This window comes from Hylobates moloch, unplaced genomic scaffold (genome assembly GCF_009828535.3).
Source record: "Hylobates moloch isolate HMO894 unplaced genomic scaffold, HMol_V3 SCAFFOLD_9, whole genome shotgun sequence".
Lineage (NCBI taxonomy): Eukaryota > Metazoa > Chordata > Mammalia > Primates > Hylobatidae > Hylobates > Hylobates moloch.
In genome coordinates this window covers 100,059,579-100,086,655 of record NW_026652284.1, presented here as the reverse complement: position 1 = coordinate 100,086,655, position 27,077 = coordinate 100,059,579, and the positions used below count along the sequence as shown (strand labels likewise).

Below are 27,077 nucleotides of genomic sequence, written 5' to 3'. Positions count from 1 at the left end.
TCATCAGGCAACCACTGTCACATTCAGGATTTCATTCCCTCGAATTCCTATGCATTCAAATGTAAAAGAGGCTAGTGAAGAAGTAGGTCACATGAACCAACCTTTTCACCACCAACGAAAGCACTGCCCAGACTCCTGGGATGCCCTACTCTGGTATTTTCATATCATTTTACCCAAGAATTGAAAAAAATGTCTGCTCAGATCCTTTGAATTCAACACCTTACCCACCTCTTTCTTTCACTTCAAGCAAGATCTGATTTGCACTAACTAGTAGGAGGTCACCATCTCTTAAGTGATTCCTCCTAGACTATTTTAGCTCTCAGGGACAGCCAGGGCCCTAAATGAGTCTGTAAGCATCTCTGGGAAAGTTTACACATTATGCTGTTACAAGCAATTCATGTATGTGTGCATAGTGAAAACCTTTTCTCTTAAAACTCTTAATACTGAAGTTCCCCAAACCTTTGGAAAATGTACAAGTCACAGATGCTCCTGTGACTTGTGTTTTTCCCTTCGGGTGCGTCCTCATCCTTGGTTAAATAAACCTCTATTGAACGAGACCTGCATCAGTCACTTTTCGGTTAACACTAGGTATTCAGCGAATACACTAGTCCCGCCGTTGTCTCCAGATATGATGGTGCCCTGACCCAAAGAAGTGAGATACTCCTTCCCAGGGCCTCGCTCCCGAGCATGGCTTATTTGCACAAAACCCCGCAGGAAGCTTTTAGAGCCACGGTCAACTAGGCTGGAGTCAGACCCTCTTACCTCCGGGCTCTGCCATCACGAGCAAGGAGCCTGCTTCTTCATTGGCAAAAGGGAATGACCAAGGGACCACTTTACAGGGTTGTGGCAACGGACTCATGGAATTATACATGCCAAGTGGTTATCACAGGGCCCGCCACTAGCGGAAGGTGAGACAATGTGGACGGCGAGGAAATTGGAGCAACGGCTGGAAACCAGGGCCGGAGATCGGGGATGGGGGGCGGGCAAGGGGACAGCGGAAAGGGTGGGCGAGGGATCCGTGTCCCAACCCGCCGGGTCCCAGCTCTACCCCTGCGAGCTTCCGCCGAGACCGCGCCCCGGGAAGCCGCGTTTCCTTCCTGCAGTCACGGTCCGGCATGGGGCACGGAAGGGCTCGCGCACCCAGAAGCCGGCAGGCCTTCCCGAGGGCGGGCCCTCAGCGCGCTCCGCCCCGGAAACACGCCCACGGCCGCCTTGGCGCGCTTTCGAAACGCTCAGGCTTCCTAGCTTCCCGCTGCTTGGGAACTTCTTTGTTACCCGCTAAGCCCGCAGCCAGCCGGGCGCGGCGGGACCACTAGACCCGGCGCTGCAATGAAGAGGACCCGCGAGGAGGTGGATGCGACGCTGCAGATCGCCAAGCTGAACGCAGCCGAGCTGCTGCCGGCGGTGCACTGCCTGGGCTTCGGCCCCGGGGCTAGCGGCGCTGCCGCCGGCGACTTCTGCCTGCTGGAGCTGGAGCCCACGCTGTGCCAGCAGCTGGAGGATGGACACAGGTGAGCCCTGGACCTGCCGCGCCCCCAGCCTCCGGCCGGCCGCTTTATTTGCTCAGTGGGGAAACTCGGGATGAGGAAACAGGGCCAGAGAGATGCAGTGACCTGGCCGGGGGCTCACAGCAAGCTGTCTGTTCCCAAGGAGTCCACGGCTCCGGTGGGCCGTCCAGTTAGCTGCAGTGCGGTAATGAGTAGCACTGGTTCAGCTGACCTTGGAGGCATGTGTCAGCGGGAGCAGGTCAGGAAATACTAATACAACCTCAGTGAAGTTTTTGAAGAGTTACCGGTGATTACAGAGACTCCACAGGACACCTGTCATTTTACCTTAAAATACAGTGGTGATACCCAATATTTATAGAGCTCTTGCCTTCCACTTATATTTATTTTACTCAGACGATAGATAGGAAGTGTTGGGAATCAGCTTACAGACTTGGTGAGACCCCCACCCACCCCAAAGCAAACTTGCTCAGTGGGGATCTGAAGCTGTTTCTAATTCCAGGTCAGATACAAAGTTGCTGCAAGATCATTGATTAAAAGCTGAAGTTGAGGTATTTTTTAAAGGCAGTCTTGAGAAGTTTAGAGAATCGTTGTATCCCTCCACCCTGTGCAGTCCCAACTCCTGCAAAATAGGAAGCTCCAGCTTGATTATCTTCTGCACAATTGGTCCTCTGACACCTATATATATATATATATATATATATATTTTTTTTTTTTTTTTTTGAGACGGAGTCTCGCTCTGTCACCCAGGCTGGAGTGCAGTGGCACAATCTCCGCTCACTGCGAGCTCCACCTCCCGGGTTCACACCATTCTCCTGCCTCAGCCTCTCCGAGTAGCTGGGACTACAGGCACCCGCCACCATGCCCGGCTAATTTTTTTGTATTTTTAGTAGAGACGGGGTTTCACCGTGGTCTCGATCTCCTGACCTTGTGACACCTATATTTTATTAGGCTATTTTTTCTCTTTTTTCTTAATGGAATCCTTTAGGCTGTCTTTCAGTTTTCGTACTTTGCCCACCAAAGAGTATTAGAGTAAACTGGCCATTCTTCAGATACCTACTATATACCTCAAAGTACCTTTAAGGGAACTGGAAGAACTTAACTAGTCTGTTTCCATCCCACCTCAGTTGGTGGAGAGTTGAGAAAGGAACTCAGGTGTGAGGACTTTCTCTCGGTCCAGTTCTAGTTAATCTAGCTGGCAAAAACAAAACAAAACAAAAACAAAAAAATAAAAACGGGCCCTGGAAACGTGTGTTTTTAATTTTGGGGTGTAGGGAGTGATGGTATACACAAAATATTTCAAAGTGGGGGTAGTGCAGTTAGAGAAATAAATGTTAAAGACTAGGTACTTGGGTCTATTAAGCATTATTAGCATTAGGAATCTAAAAAACCTTTTATTCTTTTTACTTAAATGAAGACTTAGTCAAAAATAAATACACAGTCTGCTATTTCAGGTTTCTTATTATCTATTCAAAAGTTTTAAACGAGTTGTGCACAGGAGAATTAAATGCTTTACAGACAAGGAAAACTACTAGACCCAACTCCCCTGTCATTGCCATCATCTTTGTCTTTAATCCTTCCTTTTCCTCCTCTTCACCTTCATCCTTTCCTCTTCCTTCTTTTTTGTGGGGAGAGAGTGGTGGGAACAGGGTCTCACTCTGTCAGCCAGGCTGGAGTGGAGTGGCACAATCATGGCTCTCTGCATGATGGTGCCATGACTACTTGGGGTCAGGCGATCCTCCCACCAGCCTCCTGAGTAGCTGAGACTTAAGGTGTGCACCACCACACCCAGCTAACTTTAAAATTTTTCTTTTGTAGAGATGGGGTCTTGCTATGTTTCTCAGGCTGGTCTCAAACTCCTGCTCTCAAGCGATCTTCTGGCCTCAGCCTCCTAAAGTGCTAGGATTACAGGCATGAGCCACTGTGTTCTTGCTTTTCTTCAGCTGTGACAAAATCCCTTTGCCAAAGTCTTTGGTTTAGTCCAGTTTGTAAACATATCCTTTTCATATTTTTCATTCACCACTGCATCCTTTTTTTCATAAGGTCCCGATATTTTTGCAGCACAACTTATGGTTAGGCCAGGATGTGCTCCTTTGATTGTGAGGGGGTACTCAGAACAAAAGAAGGACGACACTTGGGTGGGTACCAGGAGCAGCAGCTTGGCCTTTCTTGGGGAGCTTGTTAGAAATACGGGACCCTGGGTCCCATCCTAGACCCAGTGTATCCCACTCTGCTTTTGAACAACACTCTCTAAGATGCCTATGCATAAATTTGAGAAGTACCACTTTAGCATGCTGTAGAAAATTGAGACAGCTTGACAGAAGCTTCAGGATGCTTTGTCTTGTGTTCTTTCCAGCAGTTTGCACAAGATGCCATGTAGTGCCATTTGGCCTCTTGGCCTCTATGAATCTGTCTTGCCCATCTTTAATTATTTTTCCTTAATGAGGCTCTGGGTGGGGCGTCTGTGTGGCTCTCAATTGGCCCAATTCTTGCTGTGTGGAATCCAGCATTGTGCTAGCAGGGGGCAGAGGCAGCATCAAAACTTAATTCTAAGTTCTGTAAGCCTAGAGGGTTTGAGAACTGTTTATAATGAAAATGGCTACTGGATTGTCAATAAACTATATATTTTTCCCCCATTTTGCTACAGTCTTGTGATTCGTGGTGATAAAGACGAGCAAGCTGTGCTGTGCAGTAAAGACAAAACATACGACTTGAAGATAGCAGACACTTCCAATATGTTGCTTTTCATTCCTGGTTGTAAAACTCCGGACCAGTTGAAGAAGGAAGATTCACACTGTAACATTATTCACACTGAGGTGCTCTTTTCTGTACTCTGATTTATAAAAGTCTGAGAATGAAAACAGATATGGTAATTTGGTCTTTAGTTTAAAAGTTTACCTGTAAAATCTATAATCAGGGAGAATCTAAGAAGTTCTTTAAAGAAATTTGAATTTCTCAGCATTGTTATTATTATTGCTTGTTTGTTGGAGTCTTGTGAACTTGTCTGTTTTTTCCTATTTTGATTTTCAAGTCCCAATTTGATCTTTTTTCTATAATGTGCAAAGTTTGTTATTCAATGACTCATTCTAAAAATTCTACCTATTTTTAGTAGATTTTGCTGTGGATGTGTTTTGAAAGGAGACTCCCTCAAACCATAACTGGTTCATTTGGTAATATTTATGAGGTGGAGAAATGAAGAAATTTGGGCCAGGTGTGGTGGCTCACGCCTGTAATCCTAGCACTTTGGGAGGCCAAGGTGGGCAGATTGTCGGAGCTCAGGAGTTTGAGACTAGCCTGGGCAACACAGTAAAACCCTGTCTCTACTAAAATACAAAAAATTAGCAGGGTGTGGTGGCATGTGCCTGTAATCCCAGCTACTTGGGAGGCTGAGGCAGGAGAATTGCTTGAACCCAGGAGGCAGAGGTTTCAGAGAGCTGAGATCACACCACTGCACTCCGGCCTGGGTGACAGAGCAAGACTCTGTCTCCAAAAAAGAAATGAAGAAATTTGAGTTTTTGAAGGAAGTGTGTTTCTTAGCTTTGAAGTTGGTTTAGTTCATTAATATCTGTAGCCAAGTATAACAAATTTTTAATTATTTTGGAGAATATTGATGGCAGTAACCAAACAACTGTCTAAGTTGTTACATATATAAAACAGTAACTGTCTAAGTTGTTACATATATAACAATCCAAGCATAGCCCTTATTTCTTTGGGAATGACTTTAGACCAACTATATCCTTAAATACAGAATTGGAGAGGAAAGAAAGGAAAATGCTGGGAAGCTTCAGTGATTCATATGATGTTACTAAAACAGAGGAACATCCAGTAAATATACTAGGTTGGCTTTTGTAGGTTTTAAGTCTTTCGTTGTAATTAACTAAAAATATTGGCAGTTCATCCTATTGTAAAAAAGTAGTGTTATTTTTTCATCACTTATCTGTTCTGTAGGTGTTTTTGTGAGGGCATAATAATGCCTATGAGAATCTTTGAGCTCTTGCTTGTTATGGAAATTCTATGTACTGAGATTGGCTAAAACTTCAGGATCCACTAACCAAAGCCATAATCCGTGACTGAACCTGAGATGCTTAAAGGGGTTAGATGAGAAATAGGCTGGGGTTGATAAATGGCAGATACCCAGGAGTAACAGGGAGTGGTTGGGTCTACAGCAAATTGGAAAGCACAATCCCCAAGTAGGCGGACGGCCACTACTCAGCTGCTTTGTGGGAAAGTAGGCCCAGCGTTGCTAGACTTTTGACTTATTTTTTCCAAGTAATTCTTGAAATTTAGATTTTTGGGGTGAAATCTCCTAATTTTTAAAATGTTGGCATCTAATTGAAACACTATGCCAAACCTCCCCCAGCACACAAAAGCATACCACAATATCTGTGTATTGGATGTAGCCAGAAGGCTGCCATTTTTTTGTTTTGCTTTGTTTTTCCTGAGACGACAATAAAACAGCAAACCACTTTTAACTATGGGTAAAATCAGTCTGTCAGATTTGGTCCTTAAACTCTTCTTTGGGAAGTCTTAGATTCAGCAACATCTCCTTCAGGCTCTAGGCCTCATCTTGTCAGTCAAGCCTTATCCTAGTTTGAAAGTAGAAGCATCCCCTGTCCTTCCATTTCAGAGTTGGAGGGCATCCCAAAGATAATCCAGTTTAGCCTTTTTTTTTTTCTTTTATGAAACACTTATTGGGCACCTACTCAGTGCTAGGAACTAGGCAAGTCCTGTAGGTGCAGGCAAGGATAACAGATACTCATCCATTCTGTAGCATCCTACAACTGGATTTTGAGTGGTAGGCCTCTCACTATTTCACAAATCAAACAGTGGAATTAGCTGCAGTTCTAAGCAGTAGAAAGATCTTGCATTAAACAGAAATCTCTGTCCCTTAACTTCTGCCTCATTTCAACATGAGCAACACACCCCCTCTTCCCTTTAACGTCCCTATTTGAAGACTATGATAATACCTTTTTTCTGTTTTCTGGTTTTTTTTTGGCCTAAGTATATTAACTTTTAGTGGTTTCCATCTGGTTTCCAGAATTGTCACCATCCTGGTCATTTTTTCTGGGCATACTCTAGTTTTCAGAGTACATTTGAGATGTGACACTCAATTATTGATTCTCACAATGTTGATGGTGTCTTATTAATGGGATTTGAAAAGATGTTCTTGAGGATGCCCATCCATCTAGTTGAGATGGCTGGATAAATACCTTCCTGATACAAAGCAGAATACCTTGGGGCTTCCTTTTCCCGGTACTTGTTGAGGGGGCAGATTGATTAGCTGGAATTTTGTATGATATTTTCCTTTAGAATGGCCCCTAAAAGGTTATATTATAATTTCTAGATCTTTGGTTTTTCTAATAATTATTGGGAATTAAGAAGACGTAGACCTAAGTTAAAGAAGCTAAAGAAACTTTTGATGGAAAATCCATATGAAGGACCTGACAGTCAAAAAGAGAAGGATTCAAATAGCTCAAAAGTAAGACTCTTATTTTCACTTTTTTATTTGGAATTTAACAACTATAATCAGAGGCACTTAAAGGTCACATTCTTACTTTTTAAAATTTATGTCATATAGCTGTTATAAATGCTTGTGTTCAAAAAGTTATAAAATTTCAAGCATACCCCAAAGCAGACAGAGTAATATAATGACCCCCATATATTCGTCATTCACTTGAACAATTAATGTCTTGTCAGTCTTGTTTCTTCTATCCCGTTTCTATCCTTCCATCTTTTTAATTTTTCTAGAGTATTTTAAAGCAGATCCTATATATCATAATGCCATTTGTATAGCTAAGAGCTTCTCATATTCTTAACCTTGAAAACAATAGTTTTTTTTAGTGGTAAAAAATTTATTTAATTAAAAATATGACTAGATGCTCTTGAGAAGGGACATAACGGAAGGTATTCTTACTCCAATGTCAAAATTAACTAATTCCTGAAAGTCAGGAAAAATATAAACAAAATAAAAGTTTTAAAGTTTTTAATTTAAAAATTACAGAACTCTACTGGTATATGAGGACCATGTTTGTACTACAAGTTCCCTTTTTTTCCAATGGACTCTTTCTAAAAATTTTTTTGGTAACAGCTTTATTGAGACATAATTCACATACCAAACAATTCACCAATTTTAAAGTGTGCAACTGAGTAATTTTTAGTACATTCACAGAGTTGTGCAACCATTACTACCATCAAGTTTAGAACGTTTTTATAACCCCAGAAAGAAACCCTGTAGCCTTTAGCTGTCACCTTCCAGTACCACTTTCTTCTCTCCCCTTTCCCCTAGGCTACCACTAATAAACTTTCTGTCTATATAGATTTGCTTATTCTGGACATTTCATATAAATGGAATCATATAATATGTGGCCTTTTCTGACTGGCTTCTTTCACTTAGCATAATCATTTCAAGGTTCATTTATGTTGTAGCATGTATCAATGTTGTGTTTTGTTTTGTTTTGTTTGCAGACGGAGTTTTGCTCTTCTTGCCCAGGGTGGAGTGCAGTGGCGCAGTCTTGGCTCACTGCAACCTCTGCCTCCTGGGTTCAAGTGATTCTCCTGCCTCAGCCTCCCAAATAGCTGGGATTACAGGTGCACACCACCATGCCCAGCTAATTTTGTACTTTTAGTAGAGACGGCGTTTCACCATGTTGGCCAGGCTAGTCTTGAACTCCTGACCTCAGGTGATCTGCCCACCTCAGCCTCCCAAAGTGGTGAGATTACAGGCATGAGCCACAACGCCCAGCTGCAGTGTTTTATTCCTTTTTATTGCTGAATAATATCTCATTTTATGGACATACTCATATTTTATGCATTCATTTGTCAGCTAATAGACATTTGGGTAACTTCTACTCTTTGGATATTAAGAATAGTGCTTCTGTGAACATTCGTGTACAAGATTTTAATGTGGACCTATGTTTTCATTTTTCTTGGGTATGTACCTAGGAGCAGAATTGATGGGTCATGTGGTGACTCTGTAGAAGCTTTCAAGCTGCCATACTGTTTCCAGGCTGCACTATTTTCCATTGATGTTGAACATCTTCTCATGGGCTTATTGATGATTTGTATATTTTTGGAGAAATGCCTATTCGGTTTCTTTGCCTGGTTTTTAATTATTTATGTTTTAATTACTGAGTTGTAAGTGAATTCTTTAGATAGTCTAGATACAAGTCCTTTATCAGATATATTATTTGCAACTATTTTCTCCCATTTTGTGGGTTGTCTTTTGACTTTCTTGCTTTTTTCAATTGGAGTAAAATATACATAACATAAAATTTAACACTTTTGGGGTTGGGGCAATGGTTCATACCTGTAATCCCAGTTTAGGAGGGCAGGGTAGGAGGATTGCTTCAACCCAGGAGTTTGAGACCAGTCTGGGCAACATAGCAAGTACCTGTCTCTACAAAAAATTTAAAAATTAGCTGGGGATGGCTGCATGCCTCTAGTCCCAGATGAGGTGAGAAAATCACTTGAGCCTAGGAGGTCGGGGCTGCAAGTGAGCCGTGATCACACCACTGCAGTCCAGCCTGGTGACAGAGTGAGACTTTGTATTAAAAAACAACAACAACAAAAAGAGGCCGGGCGGGGTGGCTCACACCTGTAATCCCACCACTTTGGGGGACCAAGGCGGGTAGATCACCTGAGGTCGGGAGTTCCAGACCAGCCTGACCAACATGGAGAAACCCTGTCTCAACTAAAAATACAAAATTTGCCGGGTGTGGTGGCGCATGCCTGTATTCCCAGCTATTCGGGAGGCTGAGGCAGGAGAATCGCTTGAACCTGGGAGGCAGAGGTTGCGGTGAGCCGAGATCACACCATTGCACTCCAGCCTGGGCAACAAGAGCGAAACTCTGTCTCAAAAAAAAAAAAAAAGAAAAGAAAAAATAAAATTTAACCATTTTAAAGTATACAGTTCATTGGCATCAAGTACATTCATAGTGGTGTGTAGTCATTAGCACTATCCATCTCTAGAACTTCTCCATCTTCTCAAACTGAAACTCTGTACTTGTTAAACAATAACTCCCATTTCCCCTGTCCCCTCAGCCCCTGGCAGCCACCATTCTACTTTCTGTCTCTCTGAATTTGACTGCTCTTAATACCTCAGATAAGTGGAATCATACAGTATTTGTCCTTTTGTGGTGATAGTGTTTTGAAGTGCAAAAATTTATTATTTTGATGATGTCCAATTGATCTACTTTTTCTTTTGTTGCTTGAGTTTTTGGTGTCATATTTAATAAGTCATCACCAAATCCAGTGTCATGAAGATTTACCTCTGTTTTCTAAGACACCCATTGATTTTGTGTAGAAATCATTATACATTAACAAAAGAAACTGAGCTAGTGCATAAATATTGCCTTAATCTGTTCTGTGTATTTATTCCCCAATATTCAGCAAGAAATCTAAAAACAAAATATTCTTCAAAGGCCTTAAAGTATTTTTTTCTTTTTGCAGTATACAACTGAAGATTTGCTTGATCAAATTCAGGCAAGTGAGGAAGAAATAATGACCCAATTACAAGTTCTAAATGCCTGTGAGATTGGAGGTAGCATTACTTACTACTATTTTAACAATGATGAAATTGGGCATCATAAGGGAGAGAAGGTTTTGGACATCTTCACCCTACTGCATATAGTTTATTTAATATTCTTTTGGGTTTAAGGATGGTGTCATTTGGGCCAGGCGCAGTGGCTTACGCCTGTAATCCCAGCACTTTGGGAAGCTGAGGCGGGTGGATCACTTGAGGCCAGGAGTTTGAGAGCAGCCTGGCCAATGTGGCAAAACCCTGTCTCTACTAAAAAAATACAAAATTAGCTGGGTGTGGTGGTGCATGCCTATAATTCCACCTACTTGGGAGGCTGAGATACGAGAGTTGCTTGAACCTGGGAGGCAGAGGTTGCAGAGAGCTGAGATGGCACCACTATTCTTTAGCTTGGCCATCAGAGCGAAACTCTTGTCTAAAAAAAGAAAAGATGGTGATATTTGTCTTTCTCGTTGTGGGATAGAGACTACATGTGATCATCTTTACATGAGGTCAGTCTGCTACCAGTGACTTTAATCACACTTTGACTCCTTCCAATTTTTTGAATTAGGTGGTAAAGTAAGAATCATGTTAGATTAAGAAAGGTCCAGGCTGGGCGCAGTGGCTCACGCCTGTAATCCCAGCACTTTGGGAGGCTGAGGCTGGCCGATGACAAGGTCAGGAGTTCAAGACCAGCGTGGCCAACATGGTGAAACCCCATCTCTACTAAAAATATAAAAACTAACCAGGCGTGGTGGTGGGCGCCTGTAATCCCAGCTCCTTGGGAGGCTGAGGCAGGAGAATCCCTTGAAACTGGAAGGCGGAGGTTGCAGTGAGCGGAGATTGTGCCAGTGCCCTCCAGCCTGGGCAAAAGAGCGAAACTCTGTCAAAAAAAAAAATAAAAAGTCCTTAGACATCAAATAGTCTAATCTTTTATTTTTTATAACTGGTGAGGAAACTAAGGCCTAGGAAGGGCAACTAACTTGTCCCGGGTACATGTGGAGTTAGTAACAGCATATGGCATAGAACCCAGGTCCTTGAACTCCTAGCAAAATTAATTTTTTTTTTTTTGGATGGAGTCTCACTCTGTCACCCAGGCTGGAGTACAGTGGTGTGATCTCGGCTCACTGCAGCCTCTGCCTCGTGGGTTCAAGTGATTCTCCTGCCTCAACCTCCTGAGTAGCTGGGGTTACAGGCATGCGCCACCATGTCCACCTAATTTTTGTGCTTTTGGTAGAGATGGGGTTTTGCCATGTTGGCCAGGCTGGTCTTGAACCCCTCACCTCAGGTGATCCTCCTGCCTTGGCCTCCCAAAGTGCTGGAATCACAGGTGTGAGCCACGGTGCCTGGCCCTAAAGCTTTTTTTTTAAAGGCAAACGAAACCATGCATTTTAATGCCGCTCTCTGCATTATTAACTTGCAGCATGGGGATGGATACAATTTCCATAGGGGGATGCATAGATTACTTCTCGCTTTCTTCCTCAGTTTTACATCACGCGATCCATTTTTTAAATGTTGCCTTTATGTTTTCAGAGTAAGAATAGAAACATTCTCCTTTAGAAATGGTGGATGTATACTTTTCTTTCTCTGGGGTGGTGGTCGTGCCATCAATTATAAAATGGCATTTCATGGCCAGGCATAGTGGCTCATGCCTGTAGTCCCAGCACTTTGGGAGGCCGAGGCAAGTAGACCACCTGAGGTCGGGAGTTTGAGACCAGCCTGGCCAACATGGCGAAACCCTGTCTAGCACAAATACAAAAAACATGGCTGGTCATGCTGGCGCATGCCTATAGTCCCAGCTACTCAGGAGGCTAAGACAGAAGAATCACTTGAACCTGGGAGGTGAAGGTTGCAGTGAGTTGAGATCGTGCCACTACACCTCCAGCCTGGGCAACAGAGTGAGACTCCATCCCAAATAAATAAATAAATAAATAAATAAATAAATAAAAATGGCATGTCATACTCTCTCACAGGAATGGGAAAGGGATCTTTATGATGCCCAGCCCTTAACCTGGCCCTCATCCACATTGTACCTCAGAGTCTATCATCTCTTTGGTGAGCTGGACTTCTTTATGAGTATAGAAATGCCTCTGCAAGATAGCTGTGATGAGAGTTATAACCATGGTAGTGCAGCACAGCAGAGATTATCATGAATATTGAACCTATGACCTTCACCTCATTTGTATGACATTCTAATGAAATGACTGTACCAACTGCAGATTTCCTAATTTCTGTTTGGAATGACAAGATTATTGTGAGATAATTGAATGTCAAAGCACTGGAGAGAGGGGTGCCATGGTATGTGCCTTTAATATCCCAGCTACTTCAGAGGCTGAGGCAGGAGGATCATTTGAGCACAGGAGTTTAAGACCAGCTTGGGCAAGAGTAAGATCCCATCTCTAAGGAAAAACAAAAGCAAGCAAACACTTGAGAAAAGCTAGTCATATGTAAAGTGCTCTTGAAAAACAACTTGATCTCCCTGAAGACACAATTTAAAATGATTGGGAGAAAAGCTTAAAAAGAAGCACTGTTAACAGAAAGTGAAGACTTTTTTTTTTGAGACAGTCTCACCATTGCCCAGGTTGGAATGCAGTGGTATAATCTTGGTTCACTACAACCTCGGCCTCCCAGGTTCAAGCAATTCTCATGCCTTAGCCTCTTGAGCAGCTGGGATTACAGGTGTGTGCCACCACACCCAGCTAATTTTTTGAATTTTTAGTTGAGATGGGGGTTTCACTATGTTGGCCAGGCTGGTCTCGAACTCCTGGCCTAAAGTGATCCGCCAGCCTCGACCTCCCAAAGTGCTGGGATTACAGGAGTGAGCCAGCATGCCCAGCCTAGTGTCTCTTTTTTGCAGTGAGCAAGAGTATGCTGTGACTTTGTCAATCTATTAGTTAGTTTACGAGCAAGAGTATGCTGTGACTTTGTCAATCTATTAGCTAGTTTACATAAAATGTTCTTTGGGCCGGGCACGGTGGCTCATGTCTGTAATCCCAGCACTTTGGGAGGCTGAGGCGGGCTGATAATGTGAGATCAGAAGTTCAGGACCAGCCTGGCCAACATGGTGGAAACCTGTTTCTACTAAAAATACAAAAATTAGCCAGGCATGGTAGTGCATGCCTGTAGTCCCAGCTACTTGGGAGACTGAGATGGCAGAATTGCTTGAACCCAGGAGGTGGAGGTTGCAATGAGCTGAGATCATGCCACTGCACTCCAGCTTGGATGACAGAGTTGAGACCCTGCCTTTAAAAAAAAAAAAAAAAAAGTTCTTTGGTAAATCTAACTTTTGAAATTTGTAGGTTATTGGAGGATTCTTGAATTTGATTATGAGATGAAACTTCTGAATCATGTAACTCAGCTTGTGGATTCCGAATCGTGGTCTTTTAGTAAAGTTCCTTTGAATACATGCCTTCAGGAACTTGGACCATTGGAGCCAGAGTAAGTATTTTAATTTCTTGTCTATCCAGATTTCCTTAAGGGGAAGGGAGTTCTTTTACAGATTGGAATTAAACCCAGGGCATAAACTACAATCGTTATATTTTGATATCTTTGAGAAATGTTTAAAATTACAACCAAAGAAGATTTGGGAATTTTGGTCACTGGGGTGAATACATGTGCATTATCTTGTTTGTTTTTGGCCATAAAAATATAAAGAAATAAGCCAGGCGCAGTGGCTCACGCCTGTAATCCCAGCACTTTGGGAGGCCGAGGTGGGTGGATCACGAGGTCAGGAGATCGAGACTGTACTGGCCAACATCGTGAAACCCTGTCTCTACTAAAAAATACAAACATTAGCTGGGCGTGGTGCCGTATGCCGGTAGTCCCAGCTGCTCGGGAGGCCAAGGCAGGAGAATTGCTTGAACTCCGGAAGTGGAGGTTGCAGTGAGCCAAGATCGCACTACTGCACTCTCAAATAAATAAATAAATAAATAATAAATAAAGTAAGGAAATAATATGTTTGAGCTATTTTATAATAATAAATTTATGCTTACATAATTGATGTTAAAATGTTTAGCATGGGGCCTGGCACATAGTAGCTTCCCAGTATATTTTAGTTAGTTCCTAATTTAAATAAAATATTATTTGGCAACCAAAATCACTTAGTATTTGAAATCTCAAATCTGTTTCTTAATTTTGAGTTGGCAGTGGGGTTAAAATATAGTGCATAAAAATGCTTATAACTTTTCAAGTGGGTGTTTTAAATTTTTCAGGGAAATGATAGAACACTGTCTTAAATGTTATGGGAAGAAATATGTAGATGAAGGTAAGATTTGGAAAGTATTAATACTCATTTAACTCTTACATGTTAAAACTGGCATACCTTTCTAAAGCCTGTTGGTGTTAAAAATAAGAACCCTGGCTGGGTGCAGTGGCTGACACCTATAATCCCAGAACTTTGGAAGGCTGAGGTGGGTGGATTGCTTGAATCCAGGATTTCAAGACCAGCTTGGGCAACATGATAAAATGCTGTCTCCACAAAAAATATACAAAAATTAGCTGGGTGTGGCAGTGCATGCCTGTAGTCCCAGCTACTCAGGAATCTGAGGTGGGAGGATCACCTGAGCCCGGGGAGGTCGAGGCTGCAATGAGCCTTGATTTTGCCACTGCTCTCTGGCCTGGGCAACAGAGCGAGACCCTCTCTCTCAGAAGAAAAAAAAAAAAAAAAAGGCCAGTGCAGTGGTTCACGCCTGTAACCCCAGCACTTTGGGAGGCAAGGTGTGCGGATCACCTGAGGTGTCAGGAGTTTGAGACAAGCCTGGCCAACATGGTGAAACCCCATCTCTACTAAAAATAAAAAAATTAGCCAGGCGTGATAGCACACACCTGTAATCCCAGCTTCTTGGGAGGCTGGGACAGGAGAATCACTTGAACCCAGGAGGTGGAGGTTGCAGTGAGCCGAGATCACGCCAATGCACTCCAGCCTGGGTGACAGAGCGAGACTCTGTCTCAAAAAAAAAATGAACTATGGGGTTGTGGGAAGTGAGTTTAGGTGTATAATTCCTTTCAAGAAACTGCAGCAAAGAAAAGGAAACGTTAGTATAGTATTTAATTATAAGATGATAATATGAAAATATCTGATAACTTTTCCTTAGGCGAAGTTTATTTTGAGTTGGATATTGATAAAATATGCAGAGCAGCAGCACAAATGCTACTTCAGAATGCGGTGAAATTCAGTCTCGCTGAGTTTCAAGAAGTGTGGCAGCAGAGTGTTCCTGAAGGAATGGTAACTAGTCTTGATCAGCTTAAGGTAATAGCAATAGACATTGCTACCTTACTTCAACAGTTGATGAATTACTAGGTGAACGATACTTGAGTTGGAGCTGAATTTGGAACCAATTTCTTTTCTTAGACACCCATTAGGAGTGCATGTACATCCAATCCATCACATAGTCCTTAAAACCCAATAAAGTATTGGGGTATAATTTACATATTATAAAATACACCTTTAAAATATTTTAAATAATTTTAAAATAAGTTGCTCTCACTACAGTACAGTTTTAGAACATATCTATCACCTCTGTAAGATCGCTTGGGTCCATTTTCTGTTAATCCCTCTTCCTACTCAGTGTATCTCATTTTTTCCGTTTCTCACCATTTCCATCACCCCTCTCCTAGTCCAAACTACCTTGATTTTCTGCCTCTAAACAGCAATAGCATCCCTAGGCAGGCCCCTTGCACTTTTAATTTTGCTCCCTTCCAATCCATTCTCTGTGACGCTACTAGAATGATCTTTTAAAAATGCCAGTTAGACCAAGTGCGGTGGCTCACGCCTGTAATCCCAGCACTTTGAGAGACCAAGGCAGGCAGATCACCTGAGGTCAGGAGTTCAAGACCAGCCTGGCCAACATGGCCAAAGCCCATCTCTACTAAACATACAAAAATTAGCCAGGTGTGGTGGCCGGCACCTGTAATCCCAGTTACTCGGGAGGCTGAGGCAGGAGAATTGCTTGAACCTGGGAGGCGGAGGTTGCAGGGAGCCGAGTTCATGCCAGTGCAGTCCAGCCTGGGCGACAGAACGAGACTCTGTCTCAAAAATAATAATAATAATAATAATAATAATAAATAAATATGTAGTCAGATCAGTGAATGTCTAAACACTTTTTTTTTTTTTTGAGATTAATCTCATTCTGTGGCTCAATCTTGGCTCACTGCAACCCCCGCCTCCTGGGTTCAAGGGATTCTCCTGCCTCAGGCTCCCGAGTAGCTGGAATTACAGGCACCCACCACCACACCCAGCTAATTTTTGTATGTTTAGTAGAGACGGGGTTTCGCGATGTTGGCCAGGCTGGTCTCGAACTCCTGACCTCAGGTGATCTGCCCACCTTGGCCTCCCAAAGTGCTGGGATTATAGGTGTGAGCCACTGCACCTGGCCTTAAATCAGTTTAATGGTCGCCTACTGCACTCAGGATAAAAAACTCAGAATTCGTGTTTTGGCCTATAAGGCCCAGCTTCATCTCTGGCTACTTTCCCTTCTGCTCACTGCCTACCAACCCTCCTTCAGGTTTTCAAGATCATCAAGCTCTCACCTACCTTAGGACCTTCACACAAAGCTTTCTGTTCTAGAATGATATTCTCTCTAATTTCATCTGGTCACCTCCTGCTCATCTTTGAGTCACTTCATCAAGGAGGCCTGCCTTCATTCTCTGCTTGAAGCAAAGGCCTCTGGTTTTACTCTTCGATAGCATGCTATTCTTTCCTTCATGGCACTCTCCCCTTAGCTTGGAAAAATGTTTATGTGGTTCACCACTCTCTACTTTGATGGCATTTTGTTTGCTGTTGCTTGCTAGTATGTAGCATACTACCTGGCATGTGGCGTATACTTGGTAAATATTTTGTTAGTTAAATGAAAAGATTTGCTTGGTATTTATGGAGTTCTTTTTATGTCAAGGCACCATGCTAGGTGCTCAGGAGAAAATGTCATACAAGGTGTCATCATGGTGCTTAGCCTGGGAACTGGCAATGGGGGACACATATTACATGCATAAATCTGTTCTTACAATGCAGAGTGATCTACGCCATGGGAAAGGCGTGCACACGAAGTTATGAGAGCAAAGAAAAGGGGCTTAGCCATCAGACTGGTCAATCACGGATGACTTTCTGAAGGAATAGACGTTTTAGCTGCTGAGTATGGAAAGATGAACTGTTGCTCTCTAGATGGAAGGAAAGCCAGAGGTGGAAATCTAGGAGAGCATGGTCAAAGGTGGGGGGCAAATAAAAATTAAGGCACTGTTATAGGGATGCATGGGCTGGAGTAAAGGATGCTTGTGAGGTAAGGACACTGGACTGTGCTAAGGAATTTCAACTCTTTCTAGAAAGCTCTTTGAGGCCACTGAGTGACATCAGTTAGAGGGGTTACCTCATCAGGAACTCATCAGTTTGGCCTTTTGAAAAGAATACTATGACAATAAACAAGATGGACAGATGGAAGGTTGGTTAGATTATGAAAAAGGATTACTGTGCAGGCTGTCAACACATATGCTCCCAACTAAGAGTACTGGCCGAAGAGATAGGTAATGGGGGAATGGATAGAGGAATCCTGAAGCCTTAACACCTATTATATAGACTTTAGTGACCACATAGGTGTGGGGTTTGACTAATGGAATCAAAGCTGATGCCTAGGTTTCCTGTTTTCCTAGCATAGTGGAACTAGAGCAGGTTTGGATGATAAATGAGTTCATGTATAGATTTGGATGTAGAGGTCTGGGACTCAAGAGACATCTGAGCTGAAGATATAAATATTACAGTCATTAGCAAGTAAGTGGTGGCTCAGGCTACAGGTTTAGATGAGGTTACTCAGTAGAGTGACAGTGAAGCAAGTAGAGTGGTTGGGATGGAAGCCTCAGGGAGCTACAACATCAAGTTACGAGGAAAATAAGAAGACTGTGATATCAGGGATGGAGAGAGATTTAAAGGAGGAGGAGTAATCTACAGTAACAAAGAAAATAGAGGGCTAGGGACTGGCCCAGTGGCTCACACCTGTAATCTCAGCACTTTGGGAGGCTGAGGTGGGTGGATCACTTGAGGCCAGGAGTTCAAGACCAGCTTGACACATAGTAAAACCCCTTCTCTACTAAAAATATAAAAATTAGCTGGACGTGGTGGCGTGCACCTGTAGTCACAGCTACTCAGGAGGCGGAGTCAGGAGACTCTTGAACCCAGGAGGCAGAGATTGCAGTGAGCCAAGACTGTGCCACTGCACTCCAGCCTGGGTGACAGAGCAAGACTCTATCTCAAAAAAGAAAAAAAAGAAATAGAAAATAGAGGGCTAACACGATGAATCCAAGAAAAGGGCCCACTGGATTTGGCAATGACAGGTTACTGGTGACCTTTAGAACCAGAGCTGTCTTGATAAACTGCTGGTGGTAGAAGCCAGATTGCAGAGGAGGAAAGAAGTCACTGCTTAAAGGATCTCTGTGTGTGAAAAAGGCTATTGTAAATCTCTGGGTAGTTTAAGTTTCATATAGCTGACATTTTGAATATCTTGAGCTAAGCTAAACCTAAAGGGAAAAGAATTAGTCATGTTTAAATATTACAACATTACTTTAACTGTTCTGTTTCTTCTCATTTCTTGTAGGGTTTAGCGCTGGTGGATAGACACTCGAGACCAGAAATCATATTTTTGCTGAAAGTAGATGATTTACCTGAGGATAATCAGGAACGTTTTAATAGCCTTTTCTCTCTAAGGGAGAAGTGGACAGAAGAAGATATTGCTCCATATATTCAGTAAGTAATTTATTAAAGATGGATTTTGAGGGTTGTTCTTTTTATAGTGAGTGGCACAGCATTTTAGATTTATGATTGGAACACAATTTTCTTGAGTATTCCCTGAGGATACTGCTTCCCTAGAAAACTCTTAGGTGGTGGCTGTCTTCTCTGTCCTCCACAATTACTGCTTCTGGAGGTGGAATATGTGTTATCTCTGTTCCTCACTATTGCCTCTAAAACCACTTCTCTGCTCTCATTCCTGGAAAACTGTCTCCTTTGCGGGACAAAATACATACCCCACTATGACTCTAAGGCAAACACCCATCTCTGATTGCCACCTCATGCCTTACTTTATTTAACATTGTGGGAGAGGCCAGATTGCAGTAGAACACGTTAGCCCCAAAGTCACTTCTTACAAAATCTTGAGTCCCCTAATGCTTGAAATCCACTAACACTACAGCTTTGTCACTGCATCACACCTCTCAGGTGCTCTTTCTTCTCTTTACCCAGCTTGAATCCCGTGGCCAGTCTTCTTAGCTCTTACTGTCTACACTTTACTCCTGTGGCCCTCTCTCTCTCTTGCCATATCTCCCTGGCAAAAAGCTAAAAAGATTAGACCCAACTTTCTGCTTACTCTGTGCCTACAGGTGGCCAGCTGAAACTTTCCGGAGAATACACAATGAAGCTGCCAGTCTTGCTTAAGAACCTAGCGGTACTTAGAACGGCCCCTCACCAGGCATGATTTCCTCATGAAACTTCTCTACCCTTGGAGCTTCTTCTATATCTTCTTTTCCTTTTTCATACCGGCAGTACCCTCTGTTTCCTTGTATGATCTTATTTTTTTCAGAACATAGAAGCAGTGAGGCCAGAACAACCTTCTTTCCCACTGTCAAATCGGCCAACCTCCTCATGTGTACACCTACTTCCTTTGCAGTCCTGGTAGCGTATGAATTGTCCCTGCTCCTAAGGCCAATCCTTCTGCACTAGGTCCATCTCCTCTGCCTTCTTAAAGACTTGGATCCTCGAGTTATCCCTTTCACCCCTCGTGTTATTAATGTCTCCCTCTTCTGGATCATCTCCATCAGCATACAAAATTCTGTAATATTGCCCATCTTGCAAGACAACAATAGCAACCTACTGGACCCCGTGTCCTTTGCTCTCCTTCATAAGAAAATGCCTTTTACAAGTTTCCTATACTCACTCTATGCTTTTCACCTCCCATTCGTTCCTTTACCCAATGACGTCTTCTTAATCCAATGACATCCATCTTTCTATACTCAATGCTTAATTATTTGTCCTTGATTACTTGACTTAGCACTATTTGACAGTGTCTGCTTCCTCCTACTTGAAACACAAGTTTGTCCCCTCTTCCTTGGATGAGAGGGGAGAAAACCATCTCTTTCGTTAATGTCTCCGTGTTCTTCTCCATCTTTAAATGTTGGAGTGCTCCAGGTCTATTTCTGGGCCATCTTCTCTTCTGTTTATACTTTTCCTTTGGTGCCCTCATCTAGGCCTGGAAACAAATTTAATGACTTCCTAATTTCATCTTCATACTTGCCCTTTTCCCTGAGGTCCAGATTCCTATATCTAGTTGCCTAATTCACCTTTCCAGTTGGATATCCAATAGGAATTTCAAGCTTAACATGTTCATAACAGAACCGTTGCTTCTCCCTCATCCTTAACACAGTTAACAGCACCATTACTAATCCAGTTACTTAAACCAAAGTCTAGGAATCATCCCTGTCCTTTCTTTCCCCTACCTTCTGGTTCAAACTATGAGCAAACCCTGATGGATCATCTATGCCTGCCTCTGAATTGGTCTCCCTGTTCTATTTTTGCCCCCTTCCCCTTTCTCCTTCTTATACTGTTTAAATATTCAAAAATGACAATATAATGAAACCTCCATATATCCACTGCTCAGCTTCCATAATCGTCAACTCATTGGCTCCTTTATTTATTTGAGACAGAGTATCACTCTGTTGCCCAGGTTGGAGTGCAGTGGTGTAATCTCGGCTCACTGCAACCTCTGCCTCCTGAGTTCAAGCAATTCTCCTGCCTTAGCCTCCCAAGTAGCTGGGACTACTGGTGTGCGCCACCATGCCCAGCTAATTCTTGTGTTTTTAGTAGAGACAGGGTTTCACCATGTTGGCCAGGCTGGTCTCAAACTCCTGACCTCAAGTGATCTGCCCACCTTGGCCTCCTAAAGTGCTGAGATTACAGGCGTGAGCCACTGCGCCCGGCCACCTCCCTTATTTAAAACTTAGATCACATTGTACTTTTCCAGTAATTAAAACACTCGAGTTGCTTCCCATTATGTGTAGAATTAAGTCACAAATCTTTTTCCCTGTCCTTCAAGGTTCTATGTGATCTAGTTGTTGCCCTTTCTCCCGCTCATGTCCTCCTATTCCTCCCTCTCCTTATTATGTTCCAGTCATAATCTTCTCTTTGAGGTACAGAAAAGGAAACCAAAGTTCAGGAAGCGCCGGTAACCTAGACAAGTTCACACAGGTACTTTGTATCCAGGTTCTCTGACTCTACGCCCTGCTGTGTAGGCCTCACTGTATTACACTGCTTGTATTTCTAATTTAGAGGCTATGTCATATAATAGAAATAGCATAGACTTTGAAGTTATACAAACTTGGTGGCAAGATTTGACTCTCATTTATTACTTGTCTGAGCCATAGTTCCTCATATCTATTAGAGGGTTAAATAATACATTACTTCTAGTTTTTGTTTTTTGCTTTTTGTTTTTTTGAGACGGAGTCTCACACTGTCGCCCAGGCTGGAGTGCAGTGGCATGATCTCTGCTCACTGCAACCTCCGCCTCCCAGGTTCAAGCAATTCTCCTGCCCCAGCCTCCCAAGTAGCTGGGATTACAGGCGCCCACCACCACGCCCAGCTAACTTTTTTCTACTTTTAGTAGACACAGGGTTTCACTATGTTGGCCAGGCTGATCTTGAACTCCTGACCTTGTGATCTGCCCGCCTCAGCCTCCCAAAGTGCTGGGATTACCGGCGTGAGCCACCCGCCTGACCTACTCCTATTTTTATTGTGTGGGTTAAATGAGACAATACATGTATTTAATTAAAACTTAGAACCACTCCCCACCCTCTCTCTCCCACAAACACCTTCACTTACGCTTGCTGAGAAGACAGATTCAGGGGCAGAGAGATAAAATAAGTACATAGTACTGTATCATAATATGTTCCCTAAAATATTCATGTTATATATTTTTTATTGTTCCTACAGAGATTTGTGTGGAGAGAAGCAAACCATAGGTGCATTACTCACTAAATATTCTCGTTCTTCGATGCAAAATGGTGTTAAAGTTTATAATTCAAGAAGACCCATTTCTTAAAAGAACAACAGTCTTTTCTTTGGGACTCAAGCTGCTTTATAAAGTTGCTGGATACAAGAAAAATAACTTGTACTTTTATTTCTGATTTTTAAATACCTAGTCTTCTAAGGCATTTTTCTCCTCATCTTAAGATTTTGAAACTACTGTTGTTATTTCTTAAATGTTATAGGATGTAGCTTTCAAATTATATTTGTACTATGTACACAGTGTAAACAAGGACAGAAGAATTATTTCCTATTTTATGTCTGAGGTCTCTGATTTATTTAAAGTTTGGCCTTTTATATTTAAAATGTCATTTCTTTATTTAGGATTTGATGTTCTAATCATTAATATGCTTACGTTTTCCAGAGAACTAAATAGTAATAGTTTCATAGAAGAGAATTATTTATTCACTTAAATATCATTTCTCAAGTGAGTGAATTCCCCTCTACTTTTAGCCTTCCCAAACTGGAAGCCACTAGGTGCTATCAATTATTTATATTCGTTGTTTACATCCATGAAATTGGCTGAATAATTACTCCTCTGCCTGGCATAGACATGCGCTTTGGGAAAAAAATAGGTTTATAATCCTATAATGAAGAATACTGGCACAGGCAGTGCTCACTTGAAAACTTCAAGTAATTTCTAGTTGGTTTTGGAATGCTTGATAAAGTTCCTTTATAGCTTTATTTTCCTGATTTGTTTTGGTTTAGATCAAAGTTCAAATTAATTTTAACTTAGCTAATGAACTCGTCACCAGGACAGTTGGAGGGGGTAGGCCAAGGTTAAATGGTCCAAGTTTCAAAAATGTTAATGGCTAATCCATAATTAATTAAACAAGGTTTTACTGTTACTGAAGTTTACAAGTTTTATTGTCACGAACATGAAATACAAACACGATGGCTTTGAAATGTCTTTCAATAAATGTTTCTGCATTTATATGGATTATATGATATATATACACAGTCTATGTATCTATATGTAGTCTATTTATTTATTTTGAGACAGAGTCTCGCTTTGTCTCCCAGGCTGGAGTGCAGTGGCATGATCTCAGCTCACTGCAAACTCGGCTTCCAGAGTTCAGGTGATTCTGGTGTCTCACCCTCCCGAGTGGCTGGGAATACCGGCGCACGCCACGACGCAGGGCTAGTTTTTGTATTTTTAGTAGAGACGGGCTTTCACCATGTTGGCCAGGGTGGTCTCAAACTCCTGACCTCAAGTGATATGTCTGCCTCGGCTTCCCAAAGTGCTAGGATTACAGGAGTGAGCCACCACGCCTGACCTGTCGTCTATATTTTATTTATTTATTTATTTATTTATTTTTTTTTCTGAGACAATCTCGGCTCTGTAGCCCAGGCTGGAGTGCAGTGGAACGATCTCGGCTCGCTGCAACTTCCGTCTCCCGGGTTCAAGCAATTCTCCTGCCTCAGCCTCCCAAGTAGCTGGGATTACAGGCGTGCACCACCACGCCCAGCTAATTTTGTATAATTTTTAGTAGAGACGGGGTTTCACCATGTTGGTCAGGCTGATCTCGAACTCCTGACCTCAAATGATCGGCCCGCCTTGGCCTCCCAAAGTGTTGGGATTACAGGAGTGAGCCACTGAGCCCGGCCTTGTAATCTATACTTTAAAATAAATACTAAGGCAGCAGTGCCTAGTGAGAGCTCTGGAGTGCTGGAGTTTTGACATTTAGACTACCGGCAGCCTAATCACATATTTTACAGTTTAAATCACCGGACCCAGTGTGTCGGTTCACACAGCAAGCCAGAGGCACGCACCTCCTCCTGATTTCCGGAGACTTCCCCCCGCCCCACCCCCGCCCCGCCCCGCCCCGCCCCGCCCGGTTACTAGCACCCTGCCCCAGCCTATTTATACCTGGCTCTTCGCAAACTTTGTCTTCCATTCTTCTCAATATGCTTGTACTAGAAAACTACCTTCCCTCCTTTTCTTCCTGCTGTTCTCGCTTCATCGACTAAATAGTTTCTTCGCTTTCCTAAATTTTAACAATTCTTCACGGTAAGGCACATGCGAAGATCGCAAGACCTGCCCGTTGACAAGACTTCCTGGTTCTACCCCCGCCGCCGTTCCACTTCCGCTGACGTCGAGGTCGGAGGTTACAGAGAAGATGTCTGCCGATGGTCGCTGTGAGCACTTGCGGAGAGGAGCATCTCTGTGACAGAAGCTTGTCGACGGCGGCTTCTAGGAGCTAGTCGAAGGAGCGAGGTTGAGGCGGGCAGCGACCCCTCAGGTCGCTGTCCTGGGGACCGGCCAGCTGCGAGACGTGACTTGGGGACCGCAGGGGAGCGGGGAGTGTGAGGTGCCAAAGACCAGTAATGCCCCGTATGCCCCCGGGAAGCCGGGAAGCCAAGCTCCGCGGGACCGCTTCATGCCGCTGACTGGTGTAGAGCCCGCCAGAATGAACAGGAAGAAAGGAGACAAGGGCTTTGAAAGCCCAAGGCCATATAAATTATAAGTATTTTTTCATTTCCCTTCCTTCCTTTTGGTTTTGTTGCCATTAATTATATTTTGTGATTGCTTGAAATTGACTTGGTGGGCCTGGGAAACCTAGTGGGAAACTAGAATTTACCCACTGTGATGGAAATGGTGTTTGTAAGGTAAAAATGCTTTGAATGACAGTGTTATTCAGCAAATTTAATTCCCATTTCAGCTTACTAAAGTTTTTTTCTAAGTACTAGATTGTATTTCTGTCAAATCTGTTTTCGTGACTGTTGCTAGATTTTAAAAAGTTATCCCAATTGGTAGAGTGTTTTTTTTTTTAAATTTTTTAATTTTTAAGATGGAGTTTCTCTGTCGCCCAGGCTGGAGTGCAGCGGCGCGATCTCGACTCACTGCAGCCTCCATCTCCCTGGTTCAAGCTTTTCTCCTGGCTCAGCCACCTGAGTAGCCGGGATTACAAGCATGTGCCGTGATGCCCGGCTAACTTTTGTATTTTTAGTAGAGACTGGGTTTCACTCCGTTGGCCAGGCTGGTCTCGAACTCTTGACCTCGTGATCTGCTTGCCTCGGCCTCCCGAAGTGCTGGGATTACAGGCGTGAGCCACCGCACCAGGCCCCAATTTGTAGAGTTTTAAAATGAAATATTGACATGTAATTTTGAATTACTTAGAACATAGTCCTAATTTATACTTGGATAGAATTATACTTTGATTTAATAATAATAATTATTTTTTCCTTATTTTCTTTTTATATTTATTAATATACAACCCATCAGGTCGTCTGCATCAACAACATAAATTTCCAGAGAAAATCTGTTGTGGTAAGTTTATTCTCAACAATTATAAACAGTAACAAGTCCACTATAAAGAGTAACAATCCACCCCTCACAGTACTTAGAAAGTTTATAGTCTTCCAGATAATTGTGTTTCAAGAATAGGTAAAGAATTAAAATTAGGGTCTATATGATTACAAGTTCCATGGTCCTATTAATACCTATTGCCTCCCAAATTCTCCCTTTCCTTTTTTTTCAATTTCCTAGTTAAAATTTTATTCCTCTTTATCTGGTGTATAATATGAAAGCCTATATAGCCAAGCATTTTATAATTGTGCACAAAACAAGTATAAGCCCATAGCGACATTTCTTCTATGAAAAAAATTAAGATTAATACACTCACTGACTTGGCTTCTAAGAGGCCACTTTTGCTTCTTGACTGACTTGGTTTAGGTGATGTTGCTTTGTAATGAGGTTTTAGATAGAGTATTTGAGATCTAGAAACCCTCTACCTCCCCCTGCCTCCCGACACAATTTAGATGTGTGGATTACTGATGTAATCAATTTTAGGAAAAAGCTTGAACATTCAAGTTTTTTATTTGCTTGTTTGTTTTTTGGAGACAGAGTCTCGCTCTGTCACCGAGGCTGGAGTGCAGTGCTGTGATCTTGGCTCACTGCAACCTCCACCTCCTGGGTTCAAGCAGTTCTCCTACCTCAGCCTCCCAAGTAGCTTGAATTACAGGTGTGCACAACCATGCCCAGCTTATTTTTGTATTTTTAATGGAGTCAGAGTTTTCTCCATGTTGGCCAGGCTGGTCTCGAACTCCTGACCTCAAGTGATTCACCTGCCTCTGCCTCCCAAAATGCTGGGATTACAGACATGAACCACTGCACTGAAAACTGGCTGAAAACTCAAGTATTTATTTAATTTACTTTCTTAGGGCTACCTTTATTACATAGGCTAAAATGTTAATGAGATCTGGTTTTCCTTGAGTGATGGTATCAACTTCTCTGTCAGATTTGTTACCCATGTATGTATATATTTACTTAGGATAAGCTGAATAGATAGAAAAATGTCACTTTTCATGAGTCATAGAATCTTAGATTTGTAATGTTCCTAAAAGGTTTATTAAATCTAGTCTCCTCATTTATGGAATTTCTCATGCAGTCTTCCCTAGGTTATGTACCTTGTATCTTATATAGTAGGATACTTGAGTTGTATTATGTTGTATGAATTGGGTAGGAAAGATAAGGGAATTAGGGAGTCTAGTTCAGAGGTTACTGCAGTGATCTAGGGGAGAAATGGTGAAGTCCTAAATGAAGATAGCATTAGTGAAAATGGAATTGAAATAGAGTTGACATGATTGAATTAGTGAACATATATTTAGCCATTAATATATGTAAGATATCTTCTAAGGTTTATGTGTATTAACTCACTTAATCTTCATAATTACCCTGTGAGGTAGATAATATTTTAATCCTAATATTAGAATTAAAGTATGATTGAGGCAGCTAAAAGAATGGAGGTTCAGGGCCGGGCGCGGTGGCTCAAACCTGTAATCCCAGCACTTTGGGAGGCCGAGGCGGGTGGATCACGAGGTCAGGAGATTGAAACCATCCTGGCTAACACGGTGAAACCCCGTCTCTACTAAAAATACAAAAAATTGGCTGGCCACGGTGGCAGGTGCCTGTAGTCCTAGCTACTCGGGAGGCTGAGGCAGGAGAATAGCATGAACCCGGGAGGTGGAACTTGCAGTGAGCGGAGATTGCGCCACTGCACTCCAG

The 27,077-nt window shown here is 42.6% G+C and overlaps 2 protein-coding genes across 5 annotated transcripts in view; both read left to right on the top strand.

The window, feature by feature from the left end:
- The first annotated feature begins 1,230 nt into the window (after window positions 1–1,230).
- On the top strand, window positions 1,231–23,003 carry DSCC1 (DNA replication and sister chromatid cohesion 1). Of its 2 annotated transcripts, XM_032760339.2 has the most exons (9): window positions 1,231–1,511; window positions 4,153–4,321; window positions 6,850–6,984; window positions 9,954–10,044; window positions 13,320–13,458; window positions 14,232–14,284; window positions 15,114–15,268; window positions 18,597–18,745; window positions 21,977–23,003. In XM_032760339.2, the coding sequence occupies exons 1-9, from the start codon at window positions 1,330–1,332 to the stop codon at window positions 22,083–22,085; spliced, it is 1,182 nt and encodes a 393-aa protein (XP_032616230.1). In that variant the 5' UTR covers window positions 1,231–1,329; the 3' UTR covers window positions 22,086–23,003. The 2 variants fall into 2 exon arrangements, with proteins under 2 accessions (XP_032616230.1, XP_058300582.1); XM_058444599.1 differs by lacking the exon at window positions 6,850–6,984 and having other exon boundaries at window positions 1,238–1,511; window positions 21,977–22,961.
- A 1,169-nt stretch (window positions 23,004–24,172) lies between these two features.
- The window catches only part of TAF2 (TATA-box binding protein associated factor 2), a 113,856-nt gene continuing 110,951 nt past the window's right edge, over window positions 24,173–27,077 (top strand). For all 3 annotated transcript variants that reach the window (XM_058444597.1, XM_058444596.1, XM_058444595.1), the window contains exons 1-2: window positions 24,173–24,534; window positions 25,287–25,340. In XM_058444597.1, coding sequence (XP_058300580.1) covers window positions 24,451–24,534; window positions 25,287–25,340 — 138 coding nt within the window. In that variant the 5' untranslated portion in view covers window positions 24,173–24,450. The remainder of the gene's footprint in view (window positions 24,535–25,286; window positions 25,341–27,077) is intronic.

Excerpts from the sequence above, each read along its gene's own strand:
- DSCC1 (XM_032760339.2), top strand. The coding sequence starts at position 1,330 with ATGAAGAGGACCCGCGAGGAGGTGGATGCGACGCTGCAGATCGCCAAG. Across the intron at positions 1,512-4,152 it reads CAGCTGGAGGATGGACACAG|TCTTGTGATTCGTGGTGATA; the intron begins GTGAGCCCTGGA and ends ATTTTGCTACAG. Across the intron at positions 4,322-6,849 it reads GTAACATTATTCACACTGAG|ATCTTTGGTTTTTCTAATAA; the intron begins GTGCTCTTTTCT and ends TATAATTTCTAG.